Raw genomic sequence first — 22,776 nt, forward strand, 5'->3', positions numbered from 1 at the left:
ACTTTGCCAATCTGCCGCAACACCTTCCTCCTTAGATGGCTGAAACAGATTATTGTAGAGTGGCTTTGGCATGGCAGGTTGTTGGTTGCCACATAACAGGGGATTGAAAGGTGTGCTGGATGATTTTAAAACGGGGCATCCTGGAGGCTGTGCGGTGGATGTTGCTTCCCCAGTCAGGTAGCCGCCCTCCGTCAAGATTATAGAAATCGAAGATAGTGATGTATTTTTATTTAATTTCTTATCCCACCATTCCTGTTGGCCAGCTTGTGGTGACTAACAAATTCGCAATAAAACCCCAATTAAAACCCATTATAAAACCTCTTACAAATAACATCACAAACCAAGACCAATTGGCAACAGTTAAACCCTCCCATTCCCCTGCTCACACAGATGAATAGCACCTCGGGGAGGGGGGGAATTAAAAAGGGAGCCACATCGGTCTTAATCGCTTAAGGATGGGGGAGCCCAGATCTTAACAGTGCCGGCCTCAACCAAAAACCTGGCGGAAAAGCTTGGAGCCATGTTAATGAGTGTTACAAATTGTGTATCATATATGTAAATATAACATTTTTGGAAAATTTGAAGCCTGAGAGGTAAGAAAATTATACTGACTTCATTACTTGCATCACATGTAACTCAGCACATAAAATTATAGACTGTAATATATTTTCTGCCTCAAGCACGTTCCAAGGACTATGGGGGAGTTATTCAAATAAATAATTATGTATGTGACTTGATTTGCATTCAGACAGTGTCAAATCGTACGTTGTTAGATACTAGCACATAAGCTACCTGAGCATAACATTTTGTTGTTTGGAAGAGTAAGGAAAAGAAAAAAGCTGAGACTGAAAAAGGAAGAGTTTTTAAATCTGTTTTTAGGAACATGATAATGATACCCAGAAAAACAAAAACAGTTCATGTATTTAGAGCAATGTTTCTTTACCAGGGTTGGGTTTCCATTAATTAGAAAGTGTCTTGGTGGCATTTTTAGAAAGAAAAATATTTCATAATATGCTTTTTAGCTTTCCCCAAAGTTTCTATTTTTTGTATCAGGCAGGAGGCAGACTTTCTTTATTTCAAGCTTTGGGGAAATTGAATGTATGGGAGGACGTGGGTCTTGGATAGGATGAGCGAGTAATTGCTTGGTCTGTATACGTAAGGCTTGAGTGGGGCAAGATAGCGTGCCTGTAAGTTAATTTCTGAGGGCTGTTCCTTCTGCAGAGGTTTATGAAGAGTGTCGTTCAGTTCCTTGCATGATTTGGCATTTCGGCATTCAACTGAGCAGTTTTAATCCCTTTGCTCTGGCTTCGAAGCCTCTATGTATAGTTGGAGAATATGTACTGGTGGTGCTATGTAATATTTCTTTATAATGCCGACTTGTCTTGGCTTTAGCTGCCAGCAGGTCTTGCTAAGGTGATCACAGGAAGCCACTGGCGTGCGCAAAATTACACTCATAACCAACTCCTGCAAATGATTCTGCTGGAGGACAGCGCAAGGTGGTGCAGTCATGTGGTGGCTAGAGACAGAAGCAGAGATGTGAATAAGACCTCCAGTGTCTCTGGATGCTCTTCATCTAGTACCATAATCCCACCAGGTTCCCATTTTTATTTTTTAGCTATCGACTGGCATTGTGGGTCAGCAGAATTTTTCTTTTTCCTTGTGGTATAAGTGAAGCCTCCGTTTGCAAGGCTTTTAATGAGAAAATGTTATGGAGGATGTTAATTGGTAGGATGGCCATAAATGGGAGGCAACTTGATGGCGCTTAACACACACGATGTGAAGTTGTCAGAATTGATGTTGCTTGTTGTTCAAAAACAGAACTGTGTGATACGATCACAGTGTCAAAGTAATGATCACCCTGAAATATTATATTCAGGATCTTCTATATGTGTTGTATATCATTTGTACTATTCTTACTTTACTGAAGGGTCAGTAAGGAAAGAGCTGATTTTTATACCCAGCTTTTCTCTACTTACAACCGCCTTCCCTTTCCCTCCCCACAGCAGGCCCCATGCAAGGCAGGTGAGACCAAGAGGGTTGACTAACCCAAGGTCACCCAGCGGGCTTCATGTGGAGGAGGAGGAGGGGAGGGGGCATGGAACTCCCTGATTCTCCAGATTAGAGTCAGCTGCTCTTAATCAATATACCACACTGGCTCATGCTTAAGAATTTGGAGAACATTCAGAGTTTGGTGGTGTTACCTTAGCATTCAGAAATGGGATGGTGAAGGGAGCACTTTGCTCTGTCTAATTTTAAGTGGTATAATTTTGTTTTCTCTTCAGACCTTTCATCACCTTTTCCTGGCCTTGTAGTTAGGATCACAGCCTACAGATTTTCCTTTGATGCGAAGAAAGGACAGAATCACAAAGCCATGTAATAATGCTTGCAAGAGGTTGTATGCAGTAGAAAAGAGCTGGAGTCCAGGAGCACCTACAAGACTAACAAAATGAGTGGCAGAGGAAGAGCTTTTATGAGTCACTGCTTGCTTCTTCAGATGTCAACAAGTTCTGTAGTCCTGCTGAAACCTGCTTGTGGCTTCACCCATATGGCTGGTAGCTGTGGCCAGGGGCACACCTCCCGTCATTCTCTGATGTCAGTTATGTGTTTACAAAATGTAGACCCAGTTCTAGCCTCATCAGGGCCACCAAGGTGGCCAGCAGATTAACAATATATGTAATCGATGCATTTCAAAGCCATTATAATCAGACAAACCACATCTTACGTTTCATTGCAGCATAATATTGACCTGTCATGAAGTGGCAGATGAAAAAACCCAGCAAGGCACGTTTTTTTAGCCCCGAAGCATTTATTCAAAAGAGGGAAGGGCTGTATTGCTTTTGCTGAATTTAAGGTTTTCACCAATCAAAACATTTCAGTCATGAGGTCAAGTGTTTGTGACTGTCATTCAGAAGTTCCTAATCAAGGAATGCAGTTTCATTTTAGCCCTGCTAAGTATTGATCTTCTACAGCCAGCCTCTGCTAGAAGAAGAAGAGTTGGTTCTTAAATGCCGCTCTTCTCTATCCAAAGGAGGCTCAAAGTAGCCTTCCCTATCCTCTCCCCACAACAGACACCCTGTGAGGCTGAGAGAGCCCTGAAATTACTGAGGCAGAAAAAGAGTTGGTTCTTATATGCTGCTTTTCTCTATCTGAAGGAGTCTCAAAGCGGCTTCCATTCGCCTTCCCTTTCCTCTCTCCACAACAGACATCCTGTGGGGCAGGTGAGGCTAAGGTACCCCTGATATCACTGCTGATCAGAACAGTTTTATCAGTGCTGTGACTAGCCCAAGGTCACCCAGCTGGTTGCATGTGGGGGAGTGCAGAATCGAACCTGGCATGCCAGATTAGAAGTCCGCACTCCTAACCACTACACCAAGCTGGCTCTTTGCTACGGCAGACCATGCTGTATCTGTCAGGGTCCTATTTTGCACGGTGGTGTTAGTGGCTGTATTTGGCACATATCTGGATGGGGCTAAACATACAGGCTTTTCAGAAGCACATTACTTACCTTATTTTCTTCTAGGTTTTGAGAACCTGACGCAACTTCAAAATGTTTAACAAATCATTTGGGACGCCTTTTGGCAGCAGCACGGGGGGCTTTGGGACGACTTCAACTTTTGGACAGAGTATGTACTGTTGATTTGATACTGTGAGAATGGTCAATTGAGGTTTTCCATTTAAAAGCTGTAACTTAGACCTCCAACTTTGACATTAGATGTAACGATCCTTGGGCTGTCAGTTCTGTTTCTCTGAATTATCACGAATCTTATCTGTTGTATAGGTGGTGTACCTTTCAGTAAATGTTCTGCTTAACATTGTGTTAATTTCTTGTGAGGAAGATGCTCCCACCCCTCCCCTGGTGTTTGAACCTTCCCTTCCCCCAGGTGTGCCGTCTCATTGCCCTCTACCTTTGATTGCTCTACAGGTACTGGCTTTGGCACGACGAGTGGAGGTGCCTTTGGGACGTCTGCCTTTGGATCAAGCAATAATGCAGGAGGACTCTTTGGGAACACGCAGGCCAAACCAGGTATAAGAATTGCAGCTGTTTTAGGATGCTTTGGGCTGATCCTGCATTGAGCAGGGGGTTGGACTAGATGGCCTGTGTGGCCCCTTCCAACTCTATGATTCTGTGATTCTGCTCTCATTTCTTTTGTTATGACTCTTTAGCATTTTAAGAGAGTTTGAATCTGCTAGTTGCTCCTGGTCCCCGAGAGGTGCACCTGGCCTTAACCATGGCCTTTTTGGTTCTGGCCCCAACCTATTGGAATGAGCTCCAGGATGAGCTGAGGGCCCTGGCAGAGCTGCCACAATTCTGCAGGGCCTGCAAGAAAGAGCTCTTCTGCCAGGCATTTGGTTGAGGCCAGGCCAAGGTAGATTGGGTCCCTCGCTGCAGAAGGGCAGGGACTACTTCTCCCAAGGGCAGTGGTGTGTTGCTGTCACTAGGCATGGAGGGGGTGGAGGGAGGTTATAGAATTGAATTATATCATCAATTGAATTGGATTGTGGGAGTGGCAGTCAATAAAAGCTCATATATAAATAAATAAGCTCGGTTCTTTTCTGGTCGCAGGAGGACTGTTTGGCTCCAGCACGTTCAGCCAGCCTGCCACGTCCTCCACAAGCACTGGCTTTGGGTTTGGGACGTCCACAGGAACTTCCAGTGGCTTATTTGGGACTGCGAGCACCGGCGGAGGCCTCTTCTCATCCCAGAACAATGCCTTCGCGCAGAATAAACCCGTGGGGTTCGGCAGTGAGTTCCAGACATTCTTTTTTGTACAGTAAGCTCTGGGAATTGCCTCGCTGAGGGAAAACGTGCAGTTGTTCAGTCTGCTTTTCCCTCTAGCTTGTTGTTGTGACTTTGTTACAGAGTCTGTGGATTCCAGTAGCATGAAGTGGCTTGCCCTTCATGGGAAGTTTTCATGGGAAGTTTTCAGAGTGGACAATGAGTAATAGGCAGGTGTCCTCCTCAGGGTTGTGTGTCCTAATTTTATTAGAGGGCTTAAGCAGTATGGCAAGAGATGACTTTTTTGAGAATGCCCCACAAAGTTAAGCTGATTAGGATTGCTGCATCGGTGCTTAGATTGAGAAAAGGGGCATATGATGCCAACCGTACTTTGCAAGCGGCAGAGCTGTGAGCGATCCCACTCCAGCATGCAAAAATGGCTTGGAAATGCAAGGGGCAGAGCTAATAGTCTGCTGCAGAGCAGTGACCATGGAATAAGCCAGTGTTCTTCACCGGGAGTCATCCTTAGCACAGCTCCGCACATTGCTTTGCACACTGCCGGCATGAGTAGAAATGCTCTTTGAGGGTTTCTCAAATGTGCATACCTCTGTCCAGAGACATTAGTGTGCTGGTGAAGAAAATAAAGATAGACATGAGATGTGTGGACTATCTAAGCTGGGCTATGGGCTTTGGAAATATTTGCTGTCCTGTGACACACAGAATGGGAGCGGGTAAGGCTCCGAGTTCTAATTCTCAGTTTTGATCCATTCCTCTGCCCAAAGGGGGTCCGGCAGGGTGGGCTTTGTGCAAGGTTGAAAATCAGCACAGAATTAGAAGTCTTGGTGGCTCTCTTTGGGGGGCCTCCAGCAGTTGCTTTAGGGCATTCTCCTTTGTGGCTTGGGAAGAAGAATATGAATTGAGGAGCAGTCAAGGAAAAGTAATCAGGACTCAAGGGGAAGCATATGCATGTCCATCCAAGGAAAGAATGTCAACCTGTTTAAGCCTTTGCTAGCTACCCAGAGCCCCGCGGATAAAACCAGAGCCATGATGGAAACTGCCGAGCCTCTAGCAGATGCCAGGCAGGCCATTCTGATTGGTGGGATAGCCAAGGAAAGGCTTCCTGATGACTGTGATTGGTGCCCGAGGGCGGGAGGAGGCAGTGCCTTACAGATTGGATGCTTGCTCTGTATTGGTTGCCTCCCATGGCCAATCAGAACCCTTTGTATTAAGCCGGTCATAAAAATGGGCATCTTGGTTATGGTGAATGCTAATTTGCAGCACACCTGTACGTAGGGTTGGGTAACTTGCGTTTCAGTGTATCTGAAGTAGCCTGTGTGCAGTGAAAGTTTATCCTGAGCATTAAACTCTGTAGGTGCCACTGGAACTTTGTTCTTCTGCTTCAGATCAACATGGCTGCCTCCTCAATATATTTTTTAAAATTGCATTTTTCTGAGGGGCAGACCTCTGAACAACCCTGGTTTCTGTGCTTAAAGTAAAAAGGCAGGGCTGTTGTTGGAAACTTGCAGGTGTCCTTCACTGGAGACACAATGAAATGGAAGGTCAGCACTTCCAGGCTGTCTCCTGGTGCGTCCTCCTAGGTTCAGAACTGCCACCAGACCCTCACTCTGTATGGAAGCTGCCTGCTTACTGACTTCATTTTCTGTCTTGCAGACTTTGGGACAAGTACAAGCAGTGGCGGCTTATTTGGAACCACAAACACAACCTCCAACCCGTTTGGGGGTACCTCCGGCTCCCTCTTTGGATCGACAAGCTTTACAACTGTTCCTACAGGCACAACTATTAAATTCAATGCAAGTTTGGTTTTAATTTACTTTCAAAAGGGTGGTTCCTACCTTTGTCCTAGGCCATTCTGTTCATTAAACTTCTGTATTGGTGAGTATAAGGACCCAAGAAGAGCCATGATGGATCAGACCAAAGTCTCATCAAGTCTTGCATTCTTGTCTCACGGTGGCCAACCGGCTCCCTCTAGGAGGAGCCCACAGGCAGGACTGTGACAGCATCTTCCTGCCTGTGCTCCCCAGCAGCTGATACTCTCCATACTTTGGCATGGGAGAGAGCCGAGACCCATCCTGACCAGTAGCCACCGATAGCCCTGTCTCCCATGAATTTGTCCACTCCCCTTTGAAAGCCTCTGTCACCACATCCTGTGGCAGCAAGTTCCACAATTTAGTTACGTGCTGTGTGAAGTACCCCTTGGGAGAGGTACCATCCAAGTAAAAGTATTGTAATCCAGCCTGTTTGCAGGCTATTGGCCCACACAACCTCATTTACATATCTCTGAATGATAGCCTGTAATATGCCGTTGTCCTTTTAGAATTTTGTATCATTTTGAGGACGAAACCTCATTGATACAAGAAGTGACGAGTTTGCCAAGTCACTGTTCCTCTTTCAAGGTTAATTCCGTTTCATTTTGTGGCTGTTTCCTTGCCCTTGGCTGAATGGACAGAAAGGGAGGAACTCTGTGGCCCCTGACTATTGCTTTTCCAACTCTGCATGGCTTTTAAAATATGGATTTAATTTTAGAGAGAAAAAATATATGCACAGGCAATAATTATTTGGCATATCACCCGCTCATGTGGATTTTCTAGTTTGGAAGCACTGCCTAAATTGTTCTTGAAAAGTACAAGACAAAAGTATGATGTGTATTAAAGTAAAATGTTCTGCAGTTTGAGGCATGGGAGATCTAGAGTATGATATTCTGTAATCTTATAACTCTGTCATGATGTTACCTGCCCCGAGAGGTCTGGATCAGGCTATAAATCTAAATAAAAGAATTGGGCAAGACAGAAAAGTGTCTTGTTTTCGGGTGGTAGATTTTTGGCCATTGTTAAGGGGGCTTGGGGGAAAGACAGATATTTCCCATTATTGACCAGTACAGTTTCCCTGCAGAAGCCTGTAAGGAAACAAACCCAGGGGTAAATAAGCATTTTATTGTAATAGGGCTTATGCAAGACAACTTCCTAGAGGCAAAACAACGTTTGAGTCCTTTAAGTCCAACAAAGTTTTATTCTGGACTTAAGTATTTGAGTGCCATGAACACGCAAGCTCACACCTTGAATAAAACTGTGTTGGTCTTAAAGGTGCCATCGGACTCAAATGTCGTTCTGGGGCTTCAGCCCAACATGGCTATCCCACATAATTGATAAATTTGGTTATTACCCTCAACTGATGTTTATTTACTCTGTAAAGACCCCACAGAAGCTTTTGTCAGAAACTTGAGATTGGCTCAGAGGAATCATGACTGACTCCAAATATTTTTGTGCTCAAGGTGGAACGTTTAACAAACACAATATGTAAGCCACCAGGAAGTTAGATTCAGGGAGGGAACTAGGTTGGTCTGAAGCACCAGAACAACCTTTGAGTCCAGGGGTACCTTTAACAAACCTTTGTTCGAGGTACAAGTTTCTGTGTGCACACACACTTGGTGACGTGGTCAAGAGCAGCAGCATCTAATCTGGGGAGCCAGGCTTATTCCCCACTTCTCCTTCACACCCAGCCAGCTTGGGTGGCCTCTCAGCCCCATCTCCCTCACAGGGTGTCTGTTGTGTGGAGAGGAACAGAAGGTGATTGGAAGCCACTTTGAGACCCCTTTGGGTAGTGAAAAGCGAGGTATAAAAACCAGCTTTTTTTCTTCTACTGTGAATCTGAAGAAGTGTGCACACAAATGAAAGCTTATTCCCAGAGTTAAGCTTTTTTGGTCTTAAAGGTGCCACTGGACTCAAATTTCTCAGTGTCCACTAGTCACCCAACGTACCAAGGCCCTGCATTTATCTACTGTGTGCTTGCATGATTGTCCCCTGAGGGGAGTGGCTCCTTTAAGGGTGGGGATTCTGCAGGTTCCGTAGCAGTTGGTGAAGCAGAAGATGGTCTAGATGTGATATTATCTCATCTGCTACAGCAGACACGGCTCTCCTTGCTTAAGCTTGCTCTGGAATAAGCTTTCTGTGTCCGCTGTAGCATCAGCAGGCCCAGTCTGAGCCAACGTGGACCGCCTTGGGGGGTTACAGGTCCTCCATGGCCGAACTGGCCTAGAATGGGTCAGACCAGAGGCAGGGGCACGATGTCTCTGCATGCCAAGAAGATGGGGAAGTGCCTGCCTTCAGCATGCACTAAGGCAAGCCAAGCCCTGCTGTGCATAGAGACCTCCTTGCCTTAAGGAGCTTAGAAACCTCCCGATGGACTTTGGCCACCCAGCAAGCGTCATAAAGAAGCAGAAATCTGAGCCAGGGTTTCCCACCTCCTCCTCTCTGCCCTGCCCTGGCTCCTCTGCGTGGCTGCTGGTAGAACCATTGCTGCTCTGTCTAGTAGTAACCAACTGCTTGCCGGATTCCTGGTGCCAGGCATCTCCCCCCTCCACCCCCACCCCAGAAGAAGTGAGACTCTGAGCTAGTCTTGACGCCTATCCTGTTTCCTTTTGCAGCCGCCAACTGGCACCGACACGATGGTCAAGTCCGGAGTCAGTACAAACATCAGCACAAAACACCAGTGCATCACGGCAATGAAGGAGTACGAAAGTAAATCCCTTGAGGTCAGTCGATCCAAGTGCCTGTCTCACGGTCTGCCTCTCTCCTTTTCTGCACCCTTTGCTCTACTCAGCAGCTGTGATGGTTGGATAGTTATTTACAACATTTGCTTGCTGCCTTTCCTGCCTTTAAACTAGTGGTGTCCCCCTCACTTTGTCGGGCTGGGCCTCGTGAGCCGTAAAATGTAATGTCAGGCATCGGAGAGACAAACTTCAATAAAGGATGCAGGCAAACCCAATAAACAGTATGGGTTTTTTTATTCGAAATATAAGCAGAAAGAATTGATTCCGAGCAATGAAAGCAATTGGTTTACCAAGGAACCCACAAAAGCCCCAATGCCTGTATTTAATAATACAAATAAACATTTCTTATCTCTTCTTTTTATATATATATATGTATATAAGCACAACCAGAACGGCCTCCAGATTGAACCGTTTTCAATTGGGCTTTCCTCAGTGGTTGTCAAGTTTTCCTTTTAAATTATATATATGTGGCCTTTGGCTCTCAGGTTTGGGGAGGTCTAGTCAAAAGACTCTTCTTTCTGTTGCAATAATTTTGAACCATCCCCTTTTTTTCATGGTGTATTTAATAATAGGCAAGACAAGTCCCCCCCCCCTAAGGGGTACTTTGGGGGGGGGTATCCTTTGTTCCCATACAAATTAGTTACTTTTTGAATTGTCAAGTTTGTTTTCAACAGGTCCGTTAGGGGGAGGGCCATAATATGTAACACTTAGAAGAGGAGGCCTCTACCTTGCAAGTAGCTAAGGTAGTTTTTCAGCACCTTCCTCCATACATCGAGCTTCGACAGCTGAGCACTTCTCTACTCCTGTCCTCACTCTGAGGTCCTTGAGGTGGCATTCCAGACCCCTGTGAGGATCCGGATATTCCCACTAAGCCAGCTTCTGTTGTAAGAAATCTCTCTGTTTAGGAACAAGCAAGGACTTCTCCAACATCTTGCTTAGACTACAGCATGCTTGCCCAAGCACCCCTACATCTCACAGCCCATTCCCCCTCCCTTTCTGAATTCAGTCAGAAAAACTCCAGAGGACACTCTGCCCTTTTCTCCTCGCACCTCACAAAAACAAAGCATAACGGTCCAGACAAGGCTGTCTCTGTGCCTGAGCTCCAAGGAGAGCCAGCAGATTGACCACCACCCCCCTCCCAAAGTTCCTGCCTAGTGCAGGGGGTTGGACTAGATGGCCCTGGAGGTCTCTTCCAACTCTGATTCTGTGAATGGCGAAGGTAGCAGACACCAGCCCCACAAGCCTCACCTTCAAAACCTTGTGAAACTGCTTGAATTATCCCAGCCACGAATAAGCAAAGCAAACACTAAAAGCAAAGGCAAGCCAAATGGAGTCACAATAGTCATGGCAAGAACATGTAGCTACATTGGTCGACACAGAGCCTGGACGACTACACCCTCCACCGCCCCATCCCCGCCACCAACAGCCCTGTGAGATGTGCCGGCTGTTCAGACATGCTTTAGGATGCTTAGGGCTGATCCTGCGTTGAGCAGGGGGTTGGACTAGATGGCCTGTGTGGCCCCTTCCAACTCTATGATTCTATGATTCTAGGAGTCTAGTTCAGCGGTGGAATAGGCTGCCTAAGGAGGTGGTGAGCTCCCCCTCACTGGCAGTCTTCAAGCAAAGGTTGGATACACACTTTTCTTGGATGCTTTAGGATGCTTAGGGCTGATCCTGCGTTGAGCAGGGGGTTGGACTAGATGGCCTGTATGGCCCCTTCCCACTCTAGGATTCTATGACATACAGCGGGGACCCTTTCCCCCTTTGCTCCCCCACTTGCTCCCGAGGCATCCTTTCTCTCAGGATGGCCTGCACAGAACATCCCAGTTGCCTCCCAGTCCACACACCGGCTGTCCTGCTCCTCTCTCCCCTGCTGGCCCCATTCTTTTGTTGTTATAGCGAAGCTTTAGTTCTATGATTGCAAGCTCCTTTGAGCTGCTCTGGGAAGATTAGGAAAAAGGATTTTGAAATATGTTCTGGAAAAGGTAATTACTATAGTTGTGCTACTTTTTTCTGGTTGACGGCAGTGCCATTGATAACAGTTGCATCAGGTCGGTATTTTTATGTGTGTGTGCGGGAGGGGGGGATTGGTTGGTCACAAAACCATGCCTGAGGCAGAGAGGGGAGGGGCTGTAGCTCAGTGGGAGTGCATCTGCCCGACCTACAGAACATCCCCAGTTCCATCCCCAGCAGCATCTCCAGGTAAAAGGACCAGGCAGGAGGGAGGAGAAAGACCTCTGCCTGAGACCCTGGAGAGCAGCTGCTAGTCTGAATGTTTAGCAGTGTTTGGTTGTATCCTCACCTTTCGTGCTGACCATACACGTTTTCCTCCTAGGGTGAGCTCATGCTAGCTTCAGCCGTCAATGAGCTTGAGTTGCATAAGGTTTTCCTTTAATCTTTAAACACAAAGATTATATGTTATAAATCTGTTAGATGTTATAAATCTAACAGAAATGTTAGATTTATAATAAGGACGTATCAGATGTATTCTTAAATGGATTATCTGGATTATCTCCTGATGGATTATCTCCCACATAGTTAAGAACCAGTCATTTAGGTAGATAATAATCACATGCTTAAGATAGAAAAGATTTACAGTAAGATAATTCTGATAAGTAAGCAGACATAACCATGATAAGCAAATCACGTTCCTCTGGAAGTTTCAGAAGATTAGGTGAGATTACTGAGCATGTCTCTCTTGGTGTTATGTGAAAATCCCTATGAGTGTTCTTAATATTGTAACTTGAAACCTTGTTTACTTTCACATTTTGCTTATATTATGATAAAGGTTAGGAACTTTGATAAATTCAGCTCTTGTGTTGACAGTAGCTAGAGTGTTAAATTCTCACATGCTTGTATTTTGTAATTTCTTGCCTAAGAATGAAAGATTCAGGTGGGTGGCCCTGTTGGTCTCAAGCAGCAGAACAATATTTGAATCCAGGAGTACCTTGAAGACCAACAAAAGTTTTATCCTGGGCATAAATAAGTTTTTGTGTGCACATCTGAAGAAGCATGCATGCACAAGAAAGATGGTACCTTGACTAAAACTTTTCGGTTTTGGGATTATTTTTTCACAAGAAAGGCAACTATTCATTTATTCATGTATTCATTATATATTTGTATACCGCCCTCCCCGAAGGCTCAGGGCGGTTCACATGAAACAGATCAGAAACAGTACGGATAACTTAGATTAACAATAACTATAATTCTTTTTTCAATGTCTGGCAGACTCTCTGAAGGTTTCTTTCCTGGATTGCTGGTCTTGGTTCCAAGCACAACTACCTCATTGCTTTAATCATATTTAAAGTGTCATAGACAGCCCTTAATAGATAAAAATCCTGCAGATATCTGGCACAAAACATTTTAAACAGTCTTTTCAATCGTTTAATGAATTCTAATTGGATTCCCCATGAGCCTCAGGGGAGGGCGGTATAGAAATACAACAAATATAAAGAAATACAATAAATATATAAATGAATAAAACAGCCCTTTACAAGTAACGGCATCGATGGCTGAGGGTTGGATTCAGTGTAAGGCAAAGGCAAAAGTCACAAACAAGGAAATACTACCATGTATAAAGTCCGATATATTGTTGGTCAGGAAAATTATGACACTCTGGCTCCCTTTGGCCATCTAATGCAATCCAATTCGTCAGCATAAGCAGTTATGCTAGGATGGGTCAGTGGAAAAGGGAAACCAGGCCAACAGAGGGCGTGGTGGTTGGGCACAGAATGGACGCTGGCCAGAGCATTGCACGGCTGAGGGCAGCGGGGTGAGATCGGGGATCATGGTGACAGCTGTGCCATGGGATCACCAAGAGAATGACTGACAACAACAACAAACAAGGCAGCTTCATGCCCTCTCAGCTGTCCTACGTGTTGTGATGGTGCCTAAGGACTCTTTCTGCTGTAGGAACTTCGCTTGGAAGATTATCAAGCAAACCGCAAAGGGCCCACCAACCCCGTCGGAGCTGGAGCGACTCCGGGGCTGTTTGGATCCTCGACGGCTACGTCCAGTGCTGCCACGGGGCTCTTTGGCTCCTCCACCACTAACACCGGCTTTTCGTATGGACAGAATAAGACAGGCTTTGGGACCAGTAAGTGCTGATGAGTCTGGCTGCAAGAAGATGTCAGGCATCATCTTAATTATTTTGACAGTAGTGTTTGCAGTGCCTTCTGTGAGCACAAAACAGAAAAATGCCAAAGAGATATAGGGTAAGACGCAGGGACAGAGGGAGGGGACAAATGGAGCTACATCTAATGAAAACTTGGTTGTAGCTGGGAATGAGGGCTTACAGGGATGTGCGAAAACCCACACCAGAAAGGGGGATTTGGAGGAGAGATTCATACACCGCTATGCTATTCTGCACAATCGTGCCACTTCTGGGGGTTCTGGAAGGGTGTTCCATTAGTTTCTCAGTGGTGAGAAAGGCTGGATGAAATGCTGTTTACCCCGCTGTGTAGTGCTTCACCTCTTCCTCTCTGCACAGGTACGACAGGGTTTGGAGCAGGGACAGGAAGTCTCTTTGGGCAGACCCAGCAGACCACCAGCCTCTTCAACAAGCCCTTTGGCCAGGCGACAACGGCTCAGAACACCGGCTTCTCGTTTGGGAACACGGGCACTCTCGGGCAGCCCAATACGAACACCATGGTAAGTGGGACAAGGGCTGCGGCAGCCCTGGAAAGCCCCTCGCTCTGGCTGGACTCTGCGCCTTTTTACCCAGAAAAGATTCTCCTTGAAAGCTCTCCTGTTCCAACTGCCCGGGGAGCTTCGTGTGCCCTTTCCAGCCAGCTGCTCAGGAGCACAGCCGTCTTCCTCAGCCCACAAGGTGGAGATGCCAGGAGTTTGAACCCCTTCATGTCATCTCACAGTGTGTGCTTCCCACTGGCTGCAAGTCTCTCCCTCTCCCCCTCCCCCCCCCAGCTGCAGAATGGTTTATTGCAGTCTTGGCAAAGCATCAGAGCCTCTTCTTGCTGCAGGCTGTCCCACAAAAGACAGGGGAAGCCCCACTGATGCCCCAGCTCTGTGGAGATGCCTTCCCTTTTGAGTGGATTAGTGCCGAATCCACAAAGAGCCCTGAACCACCTCAGCGTGGCTTCCGGAAGTCTCCTATCCATGGACAGAGCAGGCTTGTTCTCTCACTTTTAGTTCGGTGCTGCTGCTGCTGCTGCCTCCGGTGCTCCCAGGCCATTCTGCGTACTCTTATGGACTTGGGTGTCAATATTGGTATTAGAGCACACCTGGCTTTTTCTTCACATTGGTTGCATCTTATGACAAGGGGAGCAGACTCCCTCCTCCCAACGCGCCAGCAGCCTTTTGACATTCTTGATCTGAGGGCTCCTGTGTGCCACTGGCTGGATCACATGATCCGTGAGGTCTGCCGGTAGAAATGAGCTGCTCTGGGGCTTGGTCTGAGATATGCAGCTACATTGGGAAGGAAGAAATGTCCTTGCGTGGGCAGAAAGGGCACTGCAGGATCCAGCCTTTCCGAGAATTAGATTGCTGTGACCCATCACTTTGCCATCTTATTGGATGCTTTGCATGGTGGGGAGGAGATGCCTGCTTTGAAGGGCGCTTCCCCCGGTCTTCAGGCACAAAGGGAGAGGTCACAGGCAGCTCTGGAAAATGGCCTTTGAGACCAGGGACTGTGATGTTCCAGTAAAACCTGCTTGGTTTCTACTGCTTTGGGCTGAGGGACAGCTTTTCTGCAGAGCTGCAGGTGCCATTCATGGAGATCCAGCATGCGGGTTTGGTTCTTTCTGCCATTTCACCGCTCAGCTGGAGCTGGCTCTTCAGCTTGATGTTTGGCCATCCAGCCTGAGCTGCGCTTGGTATCATATCTGCCCGTCTTGCCCGGGACAGCTGCTGCCAGCAGCTAATGCCCGGCCCCATTGCACGGTAGCTGGTCCCCAGGGCTGCACTCGAGGGGTGTTTCTGAAATGTCCCCACTGATGTTCACAGGGCTTGTTTGGGGCAACGCAGCCCGCGCAGGCGGGAGGCCTTTTTGGAACCGCTGCCAATACGAATACTGCAACCGCCTTTGGAACTGGGACGAGCCTCTTTGGACAGGCCAACACGGGCTTTGGCGTTGGCGGCTCGGTAAGTCTGTGGGGAGCAGTGCGGTCTTCAGGAGGTGCCAGCTCACCTGCCCTGCCTCACCTGTGGCAGGCTGGCTGCTTTCTGTCAGGCACAAGCGGGGTTGGAGGTTGCTGCTTGGGATGATGTGAAACTTAAAGAGGGCCAGGCTGTTGTGGCGGTTAAGAGGGATGGAATGGTATCTGGGAGGCCCAGATCCAAACCCCCACTCTGCCATGGAAGCTGCCATGGCAAGATCTTCTCTAGCGAGGAGGAGGATTGATGTGCAGCTGCCTCCCCCTGCCATCTTTGTTTTGTTGCATTTCCCCGACGAGCAGTAGGAAGGAGGCGAAGATTTGAGTTCCCTTGCCGCATGCTGCCCCCACCAAGCCTGAGGGCGTTTTTGCCCCCCCCTCCCCCGGCTTCTAAGAAGTAATGCAGTGGGGAGGAAAAGATCTTCTTCCCTGCATCTGCTTTTTAAGACCCATCCCAAGTATCTCATTCAGCTGGTGATGCATTTCCCAGGTATTTCTTAGCGACAGAGAATGTGCCCGTTTTCATTTGAGACCATGTGGTGTTCTGCTAAGCAAAGACATGTGTGTTTTCTCCTTTCAGTCCCTTTTTAGCAACAAGCCTGCTGGATTTGGAACCACAACCACTAGCGCACCCTCCTTCGGGACGACGACCGGCAGCCTTTTTGGTAACCAAAGAGTTCTTCTGAATTCGGTGCATGTACTTAAATCTGTTGAATGTACCACATGGCGTGCAGTGGGCTAAATGCTTCTACGTCCAGATACTGACCGGTGTCGAGGGAGGGGGGTCCCAAAACGGTTCAGCCTTCCTTTCATGTTAAATTGCTCTTCCTGGGAGTTCGAAGCGGCAAAGCAACTCTCTTAACTTTCAGCAGGTGACCTTGTCGGACAGCTGGATTTGAGTCTGGTAGGACGATTTTTGGGGGATGAGCTTACAAAAGGAGCTTTGACTCTTGAAAGCTCATAGGCCAGGGGTAGTCAAACTGCTGCCCTCCAGATGTCCATGGACTACAATTCCCAGGAGTCCCTGCCAGTGAACGCTGGCAAGGGCTTCTGGGAATTGTAATCCATGGACATCTGGAGGGCCGCAGTTTGACTACCCCTGTCATAGGCTGAAAATCTTGTTGGGCTCCGGTCGAGCTGTTCTCCCCTCGGCCAGCCTCGCAGACAGAGGTGTAGAATGCAAAGGGTGGGGTGGCCTGCTCCGCAGGAGGCGTTCTGGGAAAAGTGTCTTGGAGCTGAGGCTGCCTTTGCCTTTGGGCAGGGCCTGGATCCGTTCCAGTTCTGCAGTTCCACAGTTTTGCCATCCACTCCTGGCTGCTTTTAAGTTTTGCCCGGTGGTGGGGGGTGAGTGAGTGAGCCTGCTCTGTTCCCCCACACGTATTGAGATCTTTTCCGCTCTGCTATTTGGAAATCGCTGTTAGTAACAGTTCTGAAACTCATTCTGTGTGTTGCGTGAATACATGAGGCTGGTTCATACTGAACCCCAGAACCTCAGTCTATCAGTACTGTCAACCTAAGCTGGCAACAGCTCTCCGGGTTCTCATCACCCGCTGCAAGATCCTTTAGCTGGAGATGCTGGGACCTTCTGCATGCCAAGCAGAGGTACTGCCACTGAGCAAAGGCCCCTCCCAGGCTCAGTGGATCTTTATTTCTTGGTTGATAGGATGTTCTTTTGCACAGGCCAAGCATTATTAGCATTGACCTGTCAGGGATTCGTTAGCTTTCCCCGAGCCAAAGCCAACCTGCCCAGGCCTTCCCAGACAAAACAAGGCCAGCCGCGGGCTTGTTGGTCGAGGCAGCAGCCCACTATCCCCCTCTGGGAAGCAGAAAGAGGAAGGAGGGAGTGGAGAGCCAGGGAGGTTCTGGGGCCCCTTCCTTGCCCTGAGAGGGCTTCCGTGACTTCCCCCTCTTGCGGGCATGTTCTGCAGACTTTTGAGGAAGGAGAGGGAGGACCTCATGAGGAACTTCCCCCTCCCTGCAGCAGTTCAGGTTCAGCTGGGCCCGCTTTCTGTGTGAGGGGCCCTTCTATACAAATGACATGTGAGCCGCTGACGCAGCACTTCTCTTTGATGCCAGCAAATGCTGCTTCCCCAGAACGGTGCCGCATCCTCTCGAAAGGCTTTGTGGCACGTTCGCCTGGGAAGAAAGCAGAAATAAAAATGAGGCCAGGGCCAATGGGGGCAAGCAGAGGGGGGGAAATTCATTTTATCACTCTGCTGAAAATTCCCTGCACGTTTATCCAACAGACTTCATGGGGGGGCAGTCCTAGAATATGCAAATACAATCCTGAGTCCTCATAAAACAATGATTGGCTTAAAATCATGCAAAGAACAAAAAATTGTTTTCGAAATCAAATTGCAATTTGTACCTCGTAGCACCAGGTGAATGCAGGATACGCTCTAGCGTATTCCAGGAGTCTCCAGACTTTTGGGGCTTGTGGCCGCATTTGGAATTCTGGCAGGGCGTGGCGGGCACAGTATCCAAATGGCCCCCACGGAATGGCTGCAGCAGCCGGCAGAGCCCGCCACAAAATGGCGGTTGCTGCTCAGCTTCCGTTGCAGAGGGGGTAGATGCTTGGCTGTGGGGGCAGCTGCTGCCAAGGCAACATTTAAGGAAACCTGCACAGCCAGCCAGGAGCCTTGCTGGGAGAAAGCCCCACCTGGTCCTGCTCGTCTCTCCAAAAGTTGATGAGCACCCAAAAAGATGTCAGAGAGCATCATTTTGGGAACCTTTCATGATGACGTGAAAGAAAGTGGGGGACAGGGAGAAAGGCACTCCCTGCATGTAAGAGAGAGATGAGAGACTCATTTAATTTTCCTCTGTGTAATGAATTTTACAAACCTTGAGTTTCCCAGTATTGTGGCTGCAAGAGTGCAGGGTCAGCAGCTGTCACCCATGGAAGGACTGTTTAATGTAGGGTGTGATCTTCGGCTCGGTTTGGCCACCTTGGCGATCGCCGCAGGCCGAGGTGGCCAGTGCTGCGATGTGGAGAGGAGGGGCGGTGGTGGCAGTGGTGCGCCATCTGGCGGTTGCACACAGGTGCGGAACTCTGTGCTTGCGTGTAGCTGCCGGCTGGCGTGCCGCTCTCACCTCTCTTGTCCGCACCGCAGGGCTGGCCTCCTACACGCCGCTTCAGGCTTTGGTGATCGCTGAGACGGACGAACCGAGCCGAAGCACACGTATATCAGCATCCAGTTGAGGCAGTGTCATGTGCTAAATTGGTCTCATGTTCCAGAGACCAATTTAACTCTTTAGACATCAGGATCTGGAGTAGGACCATAGAAACCTTGAGGGGGAAGGGGCCATCTAGTCCAGCCTCCTGCTCAGTGCAGGATCAGCCTGTCCAGCCACCGGTGAGGGCGAGTTCACCTTACAATCCATTCCGCTTGTTCTACCAGGAGCGATCCTGACAAGTTCATTTTTGCACCGCCTCCAAAGTGGAGCCAGGGAGTCCATGATTGTTCCCAGTAATCCGTGAAGCCCACGGGGCGCTCATCCTGGTGGGGGAAAGCGGGCCGGGCCAGGGTGCCCGTGTGCGCCTGCGGAGGGCGAGCGTAGCCGAGGCCGGGCTCTTTAGCCAGCCGCCGAGAGGGGAGGGGCCGGGTGCCAGAGGAGCCCACTGACTGTTCTTTGCATGTAGGCTTTGGGGCAAGCACCACTGGAAATAGCCTGTTTGGAAACAAGCCTGCGGCTGGGGCTCTGGGAACTGGACTTGGAACAGGATTTGGGCCAGGTAACGAATGCGAAGGAGCCATCCCGGAACGCGGTCCCCTCTCTAGCCCTGGCGGGCCGTTCCTCTGCATGGTGGGCGTCCTCAGTGGGGTTCTCTGTCCATCACAGGTCTGTAGCGAGCGGCCGTCCATCAGGACCTCTCCCCTTCCTTGCCCCCCCCCCCCGGTGCAGCTTTCTCCTGCCGTTATGCAGCCCCCCCCCCCTTGCCGCCCACCCTACCCCGATTCGGGGCCCTCCTCTTCATCAGTCTGTCTCGGCTTTGCTGCCTCCAAACTCCCACGGCCTTGTGTCTCGCTGTGGCTAAAATCGCTCCGCCTTCAGATTCGGTTCCGAGAGGCAGAACTGTAATTTCCGTTATATTCCGTCTTTGGATGATGTGAATTGCAAAGCGCCACCCCCGTGAGGCCGTGCGTGTGACGGCTGCAGCGACGGGAGCTCCTTCCAGCGGGAGTGCTCGCCTCTTGGCATTGATTACATTCGCCCACGCGTCAGGATACGTAACGGTGCCGCTTCCATGGAGGTGGACTCAGGGGCTAGCCGTGTCGTCATTTTGCAGTGGAACAGCTAGATGCAAGTCCGTAGCACCTCACCCCCCTCCCCCCCCAAATCCTGCGGGTTTCTGCTGCGGGATTCGAAGGGAGCAAAGTTGCAGCCGACTACGTGGACTCTCACGCACAACGCACACACACACACACAAACAAGCACACTTGAGTTTTTAAAAGTACTTCCTTGCAGTCGTATCGTCCTCTCCTTGCATGAAAAACCGTGGAGGTGGGACTTCTTGACAGCACCTGCTGTTTTAATATTAAACCCCAGGGCTGATTGGCCGGGCTTTAATAGCACTGAGTACTTTCAAACTCTTCATTGCAACTAGAGCAAGACATTAATTAATCTTTCTGCAAATCAAGATGTAGACGTTTTGGGGGGAGGAGATCTTGTGGGTTTTGATGGCTTTCTTCAAACTGTCCTTTTGTGCCCTCCTCTCCCCCCCTCCCCCGTAGCCCTTAGTGCAGGACAGACTTCGTTGTTTGGGAGCACCCAGCCCAAGCTAGGAGGCACGCTGGGGACAGGCGCGTTTGGGGCCCCGGGATTCAACACCGCAGCGGCCGGTCTCGGCTTTGGAGCTCCCCAGCCTGCTGTGGGTAAGTGTGAATCTGCAGTTCCAAGAGAGAGGCGATCCTGCCCCTTGACAGGGTTGTGAGTTCCTGCACTGTGCAGGGGTTGGACTAGATGACCGTGGAGGGTCCCTTCCAACTCTATGATTCTGTGACAGGAGGTCCACAGTCCCACCCTGAGGCTCCCTGGGGGGGTCTTGACATCAGAGAATTCCATTTTCAGACTGCCAAGGTTGTGTGCCTGAGCCCTGGAAGGGCCAGCAGCCTGGAGTGTGCTGGAGTTTGAGCCAGGGACTTCAGGGGCTCTTCCCGTGGCCTTTCACCTCCTTCCTTGTGGTGGGTCATTGCCCACGCTGGCTGCTCTGCATCTGCAGTAGAAATCCCCAGCAGCATGTTAGGGACAACCTGAGGAAAGACTGCTTATAAGAGCCGTGAGTGTAAAGGTAATGGCAGGGTAGGATTCCCCACCCCAGGTTGGGACCTTGACCAAGCACTGGAGCTACTCAGCTTCTCCAAAGAGGAAGCCGAGAGAACCACCAACCAAAACTGCCCGCCGTTGTTGCTTGGAGGGCAGCTAGTCTTCTTTGACTTCTTGTCCACATAGGTCACTTTTCTGACCTGTTGCATGCCCAGGAATAAAGCTGGCCCCCCCCGCACAAAGAGGGGCTTGGGAAAGGGCTGAAGTCCCTCCCCTCCTCAGGCTCCACCCCTCAAATCTTCCAAGTGGCCCTTAGTTCTGTGAGAGCCCAAAGCGTCTTCCCTCCCTCGATTTGCTTGCAGCTCTGACAGACCCGAATGCGACAGCAGCCCAGCAAGCCATTCTCCAGCAGCACCTCAACAGCTTGACCTACTCGCCTTTTGGGGATTCTCCTCTCTTCAGAAATCCCATGTCGGATCCCAAGAAGAAGGAAGAGGTGAGGCCTAAAGCGGCACGTTGCATCCCACTGATCCCCGCTCCCTCCGTCTAGAGAGACGGTCAGAAGGATCCAGAGGATCCAGGCCACGGCTTCCTTAGCAGCAGCAGAGTGCTTCTAGTAAATAAACATGGCTACATACTGTCCCGTCAGTTCTATTTAAAATAGGAATGATAAGCCCCAGCCTTTGTTAGCTGAATTTGAAAGTCTGGGCACGTGAGCCGCCCTCCGCATTGCCTGGAGTCAGGCTGCTGGTGTATCATGTTGATGCCTCCATGGCCCTGGTCAGAGGTCTTTCACATTGCTTTGGACTGGAGGTGCCAGGGATTGGCTCTGTGACCTTTGCCATGCCCCGCACCCACGGGCCCTCCCTCACCTAGCCCACTTGGTGTTTTGGGCACACAGTGAAGCATATCTCCTGCGTCAGCGCCCTGATTTTGAAGAAACGTGGAGTGCGAGTTTTCCCCATGGTAGAACATTCCACTGTGGCACCCAGGGCACTTTTCTGCAGCAAAAGCACTCTTGTGGCATCTTCAAGTCAGCATGGTTTAGAGTGGTTAGAGTGCTGGGCTAGGATCTGAGAGGACCTGTGTTTGAAGCTCACTGGGTGGCCGTGGACCCGTCACCCACTTTCCAAGAGAGCCCATTGTTCCTGACCCTTGGCTGCTTCCTGCCTTTTCCTTCGGAGCCTTGTCTTCCCAGGCCTGGAGTTTACCTGGTCCTCTCCTGGGAGAACAGCCTCTGTGTGGCATTCCGGCAGGACACCAGGAGTCGCCGTGGCCCCTAGTGCCGGTCTGGCTCCTCAGCCGGGGTGCTCCAGAGACTAGATCTGTCTGTCTGTTCACAGCTTTGCAGGGACAAGTGAGGCTTTTGTGCCAGTTGGAAACACATGGCCCCTGGTTCCCTCTAGAAGCCCGAACATTTTGTTTGTCTATTATTATTTGGTTTCTGTAACCGCCCCTCCCAGCCTGGCCAGCCCCAGGGCAGTTTACAACATTTAAAACTATACAAAAATATAACAATAAAACAATAGCATTCAATACAATTCAGTATAAAATCAAAAACCAGTCGACAAGCCAGTATCTTATTGGGTGCTTCTGGCATCCTCATTGGTTGCTTCTCGCAGCCAGGGGTATATTTGGGCAGGGCCCTGGTCCATGTTCTGGGAGCATCCAGATGAACAGGTGCACCTGGGGCTCTAGTTCACACCCAGTAAGAGCTGTGCTGCCTGCCTAGCCCCGGGAAGCAGGATAGGGATTTCTGTGTTCAGTCTGATAACTGGACCATAAATGCACCCAATTGGTGACAGCCAACACTTAGCACAGCTAAGCCAACTCTCTGGATTGGGGAGTTCAGCTGGCGTTGTGTGCCTCATGGCAGTCTGAGCCCGCATCTGGCTGCGCTTGCTGACACGGCCTCTTCCTTTTGCAGAGACTGAAGCCGACCAATCCCGCAGCCCAGAAGGCACTGACCACGCCCACTCACTACAAGCTGACTCCTCGTCCCGCGACAAGAGTGCGGCCAAAAGCCTTGCAGACGACGGGGTCCTCCAAATCCCACCTCTTCGATGGCCTGGATGACGAGGAGCCCGCCCTGTCCAATGGAGCGTTCATGCCCAAGT

The 22,776-nt window shown here is 49.4% G+C and overlaps 1 protein-coding gene across 4 annotated transcripts in view; it reads left to right on the plus strand.

Annotated features, from left to right (window-relative positions):
• NUP98 (nucleoporin 98 and 96 precursor) overlaps positions 1-22,776 on the plus strand; it is a 54,883-nt gene that overhangs the window by 2,165 nt on the left and 29,942 nt on the right. For 2 of the 4 annotated variants that reach the window (XM_077341113.1, XM_077341112.1), the window contains exons 2-14: positions 3,521-3,623; positions 3,923-4,024; positions 4,565-4,744; positions 6,389-6,528; positions 9,159-9,266; positions 13,197-13,380; positions 13,774-13,934; positions 15,246-15,383; positions 15,975-16,059; positions 19,035-19,127; positions 20,128-20,268; positions 21,022-21,155; positions 22,587-22,774. In XM_077341113.1, the coding sequence (XP_077197228.1) occupies positions 3,548-3,623; positions 3,923-4,024; positions 4,565-4,744; positions 6,389-6,528; positions 9,159-9,266; positions 13,197-13,380; positions 13,774-13,934; positions 15,246-15,383; positions 15,975-16,059; positions 19,035-19,127; positions 20,128-20,268; positions 21,022-21,155; positions 22,587-22,774 (1,730 nt within the window). In that variant the 5' untranslated portion in view covers positions 3,521-3,547. Of the gene's footprint in view, positions 1-3,520; positions 3,624-3,922; positions 4,025-4,564; positions 4,745-6,388; positions 6,529-8,638; positions 8,853-9,158; positions 9,267-13,196; positions 13,381-13,773; positions 13,935-15,245; positions 15,384-15,974; positions 16,060-19,034; positions 19,128-20,127; positions 20,269-21,021; positions 21,156-22,586; positions 22,775-22,776 lie in introns of those variants that run through there. The other 2 variants (XM_077341114.1, XM_077341115.1) reach the window with 2 other exon arrangements.

This window comes from Paroedura picta, chromosome 6 (genome assembly GCF_049243985.1).
Source record: "Paroedura picta isolate Pp20150507F chromosome 6, Ppicta_v3.0, whole genome shotgun sequence".
Classification (NCBI taxonomy): Eukaryota; Metazoa; Chordata; class Lepidosauria; order Squamata; family Gekkonidae; genus Paroedura; species Paroedura picta.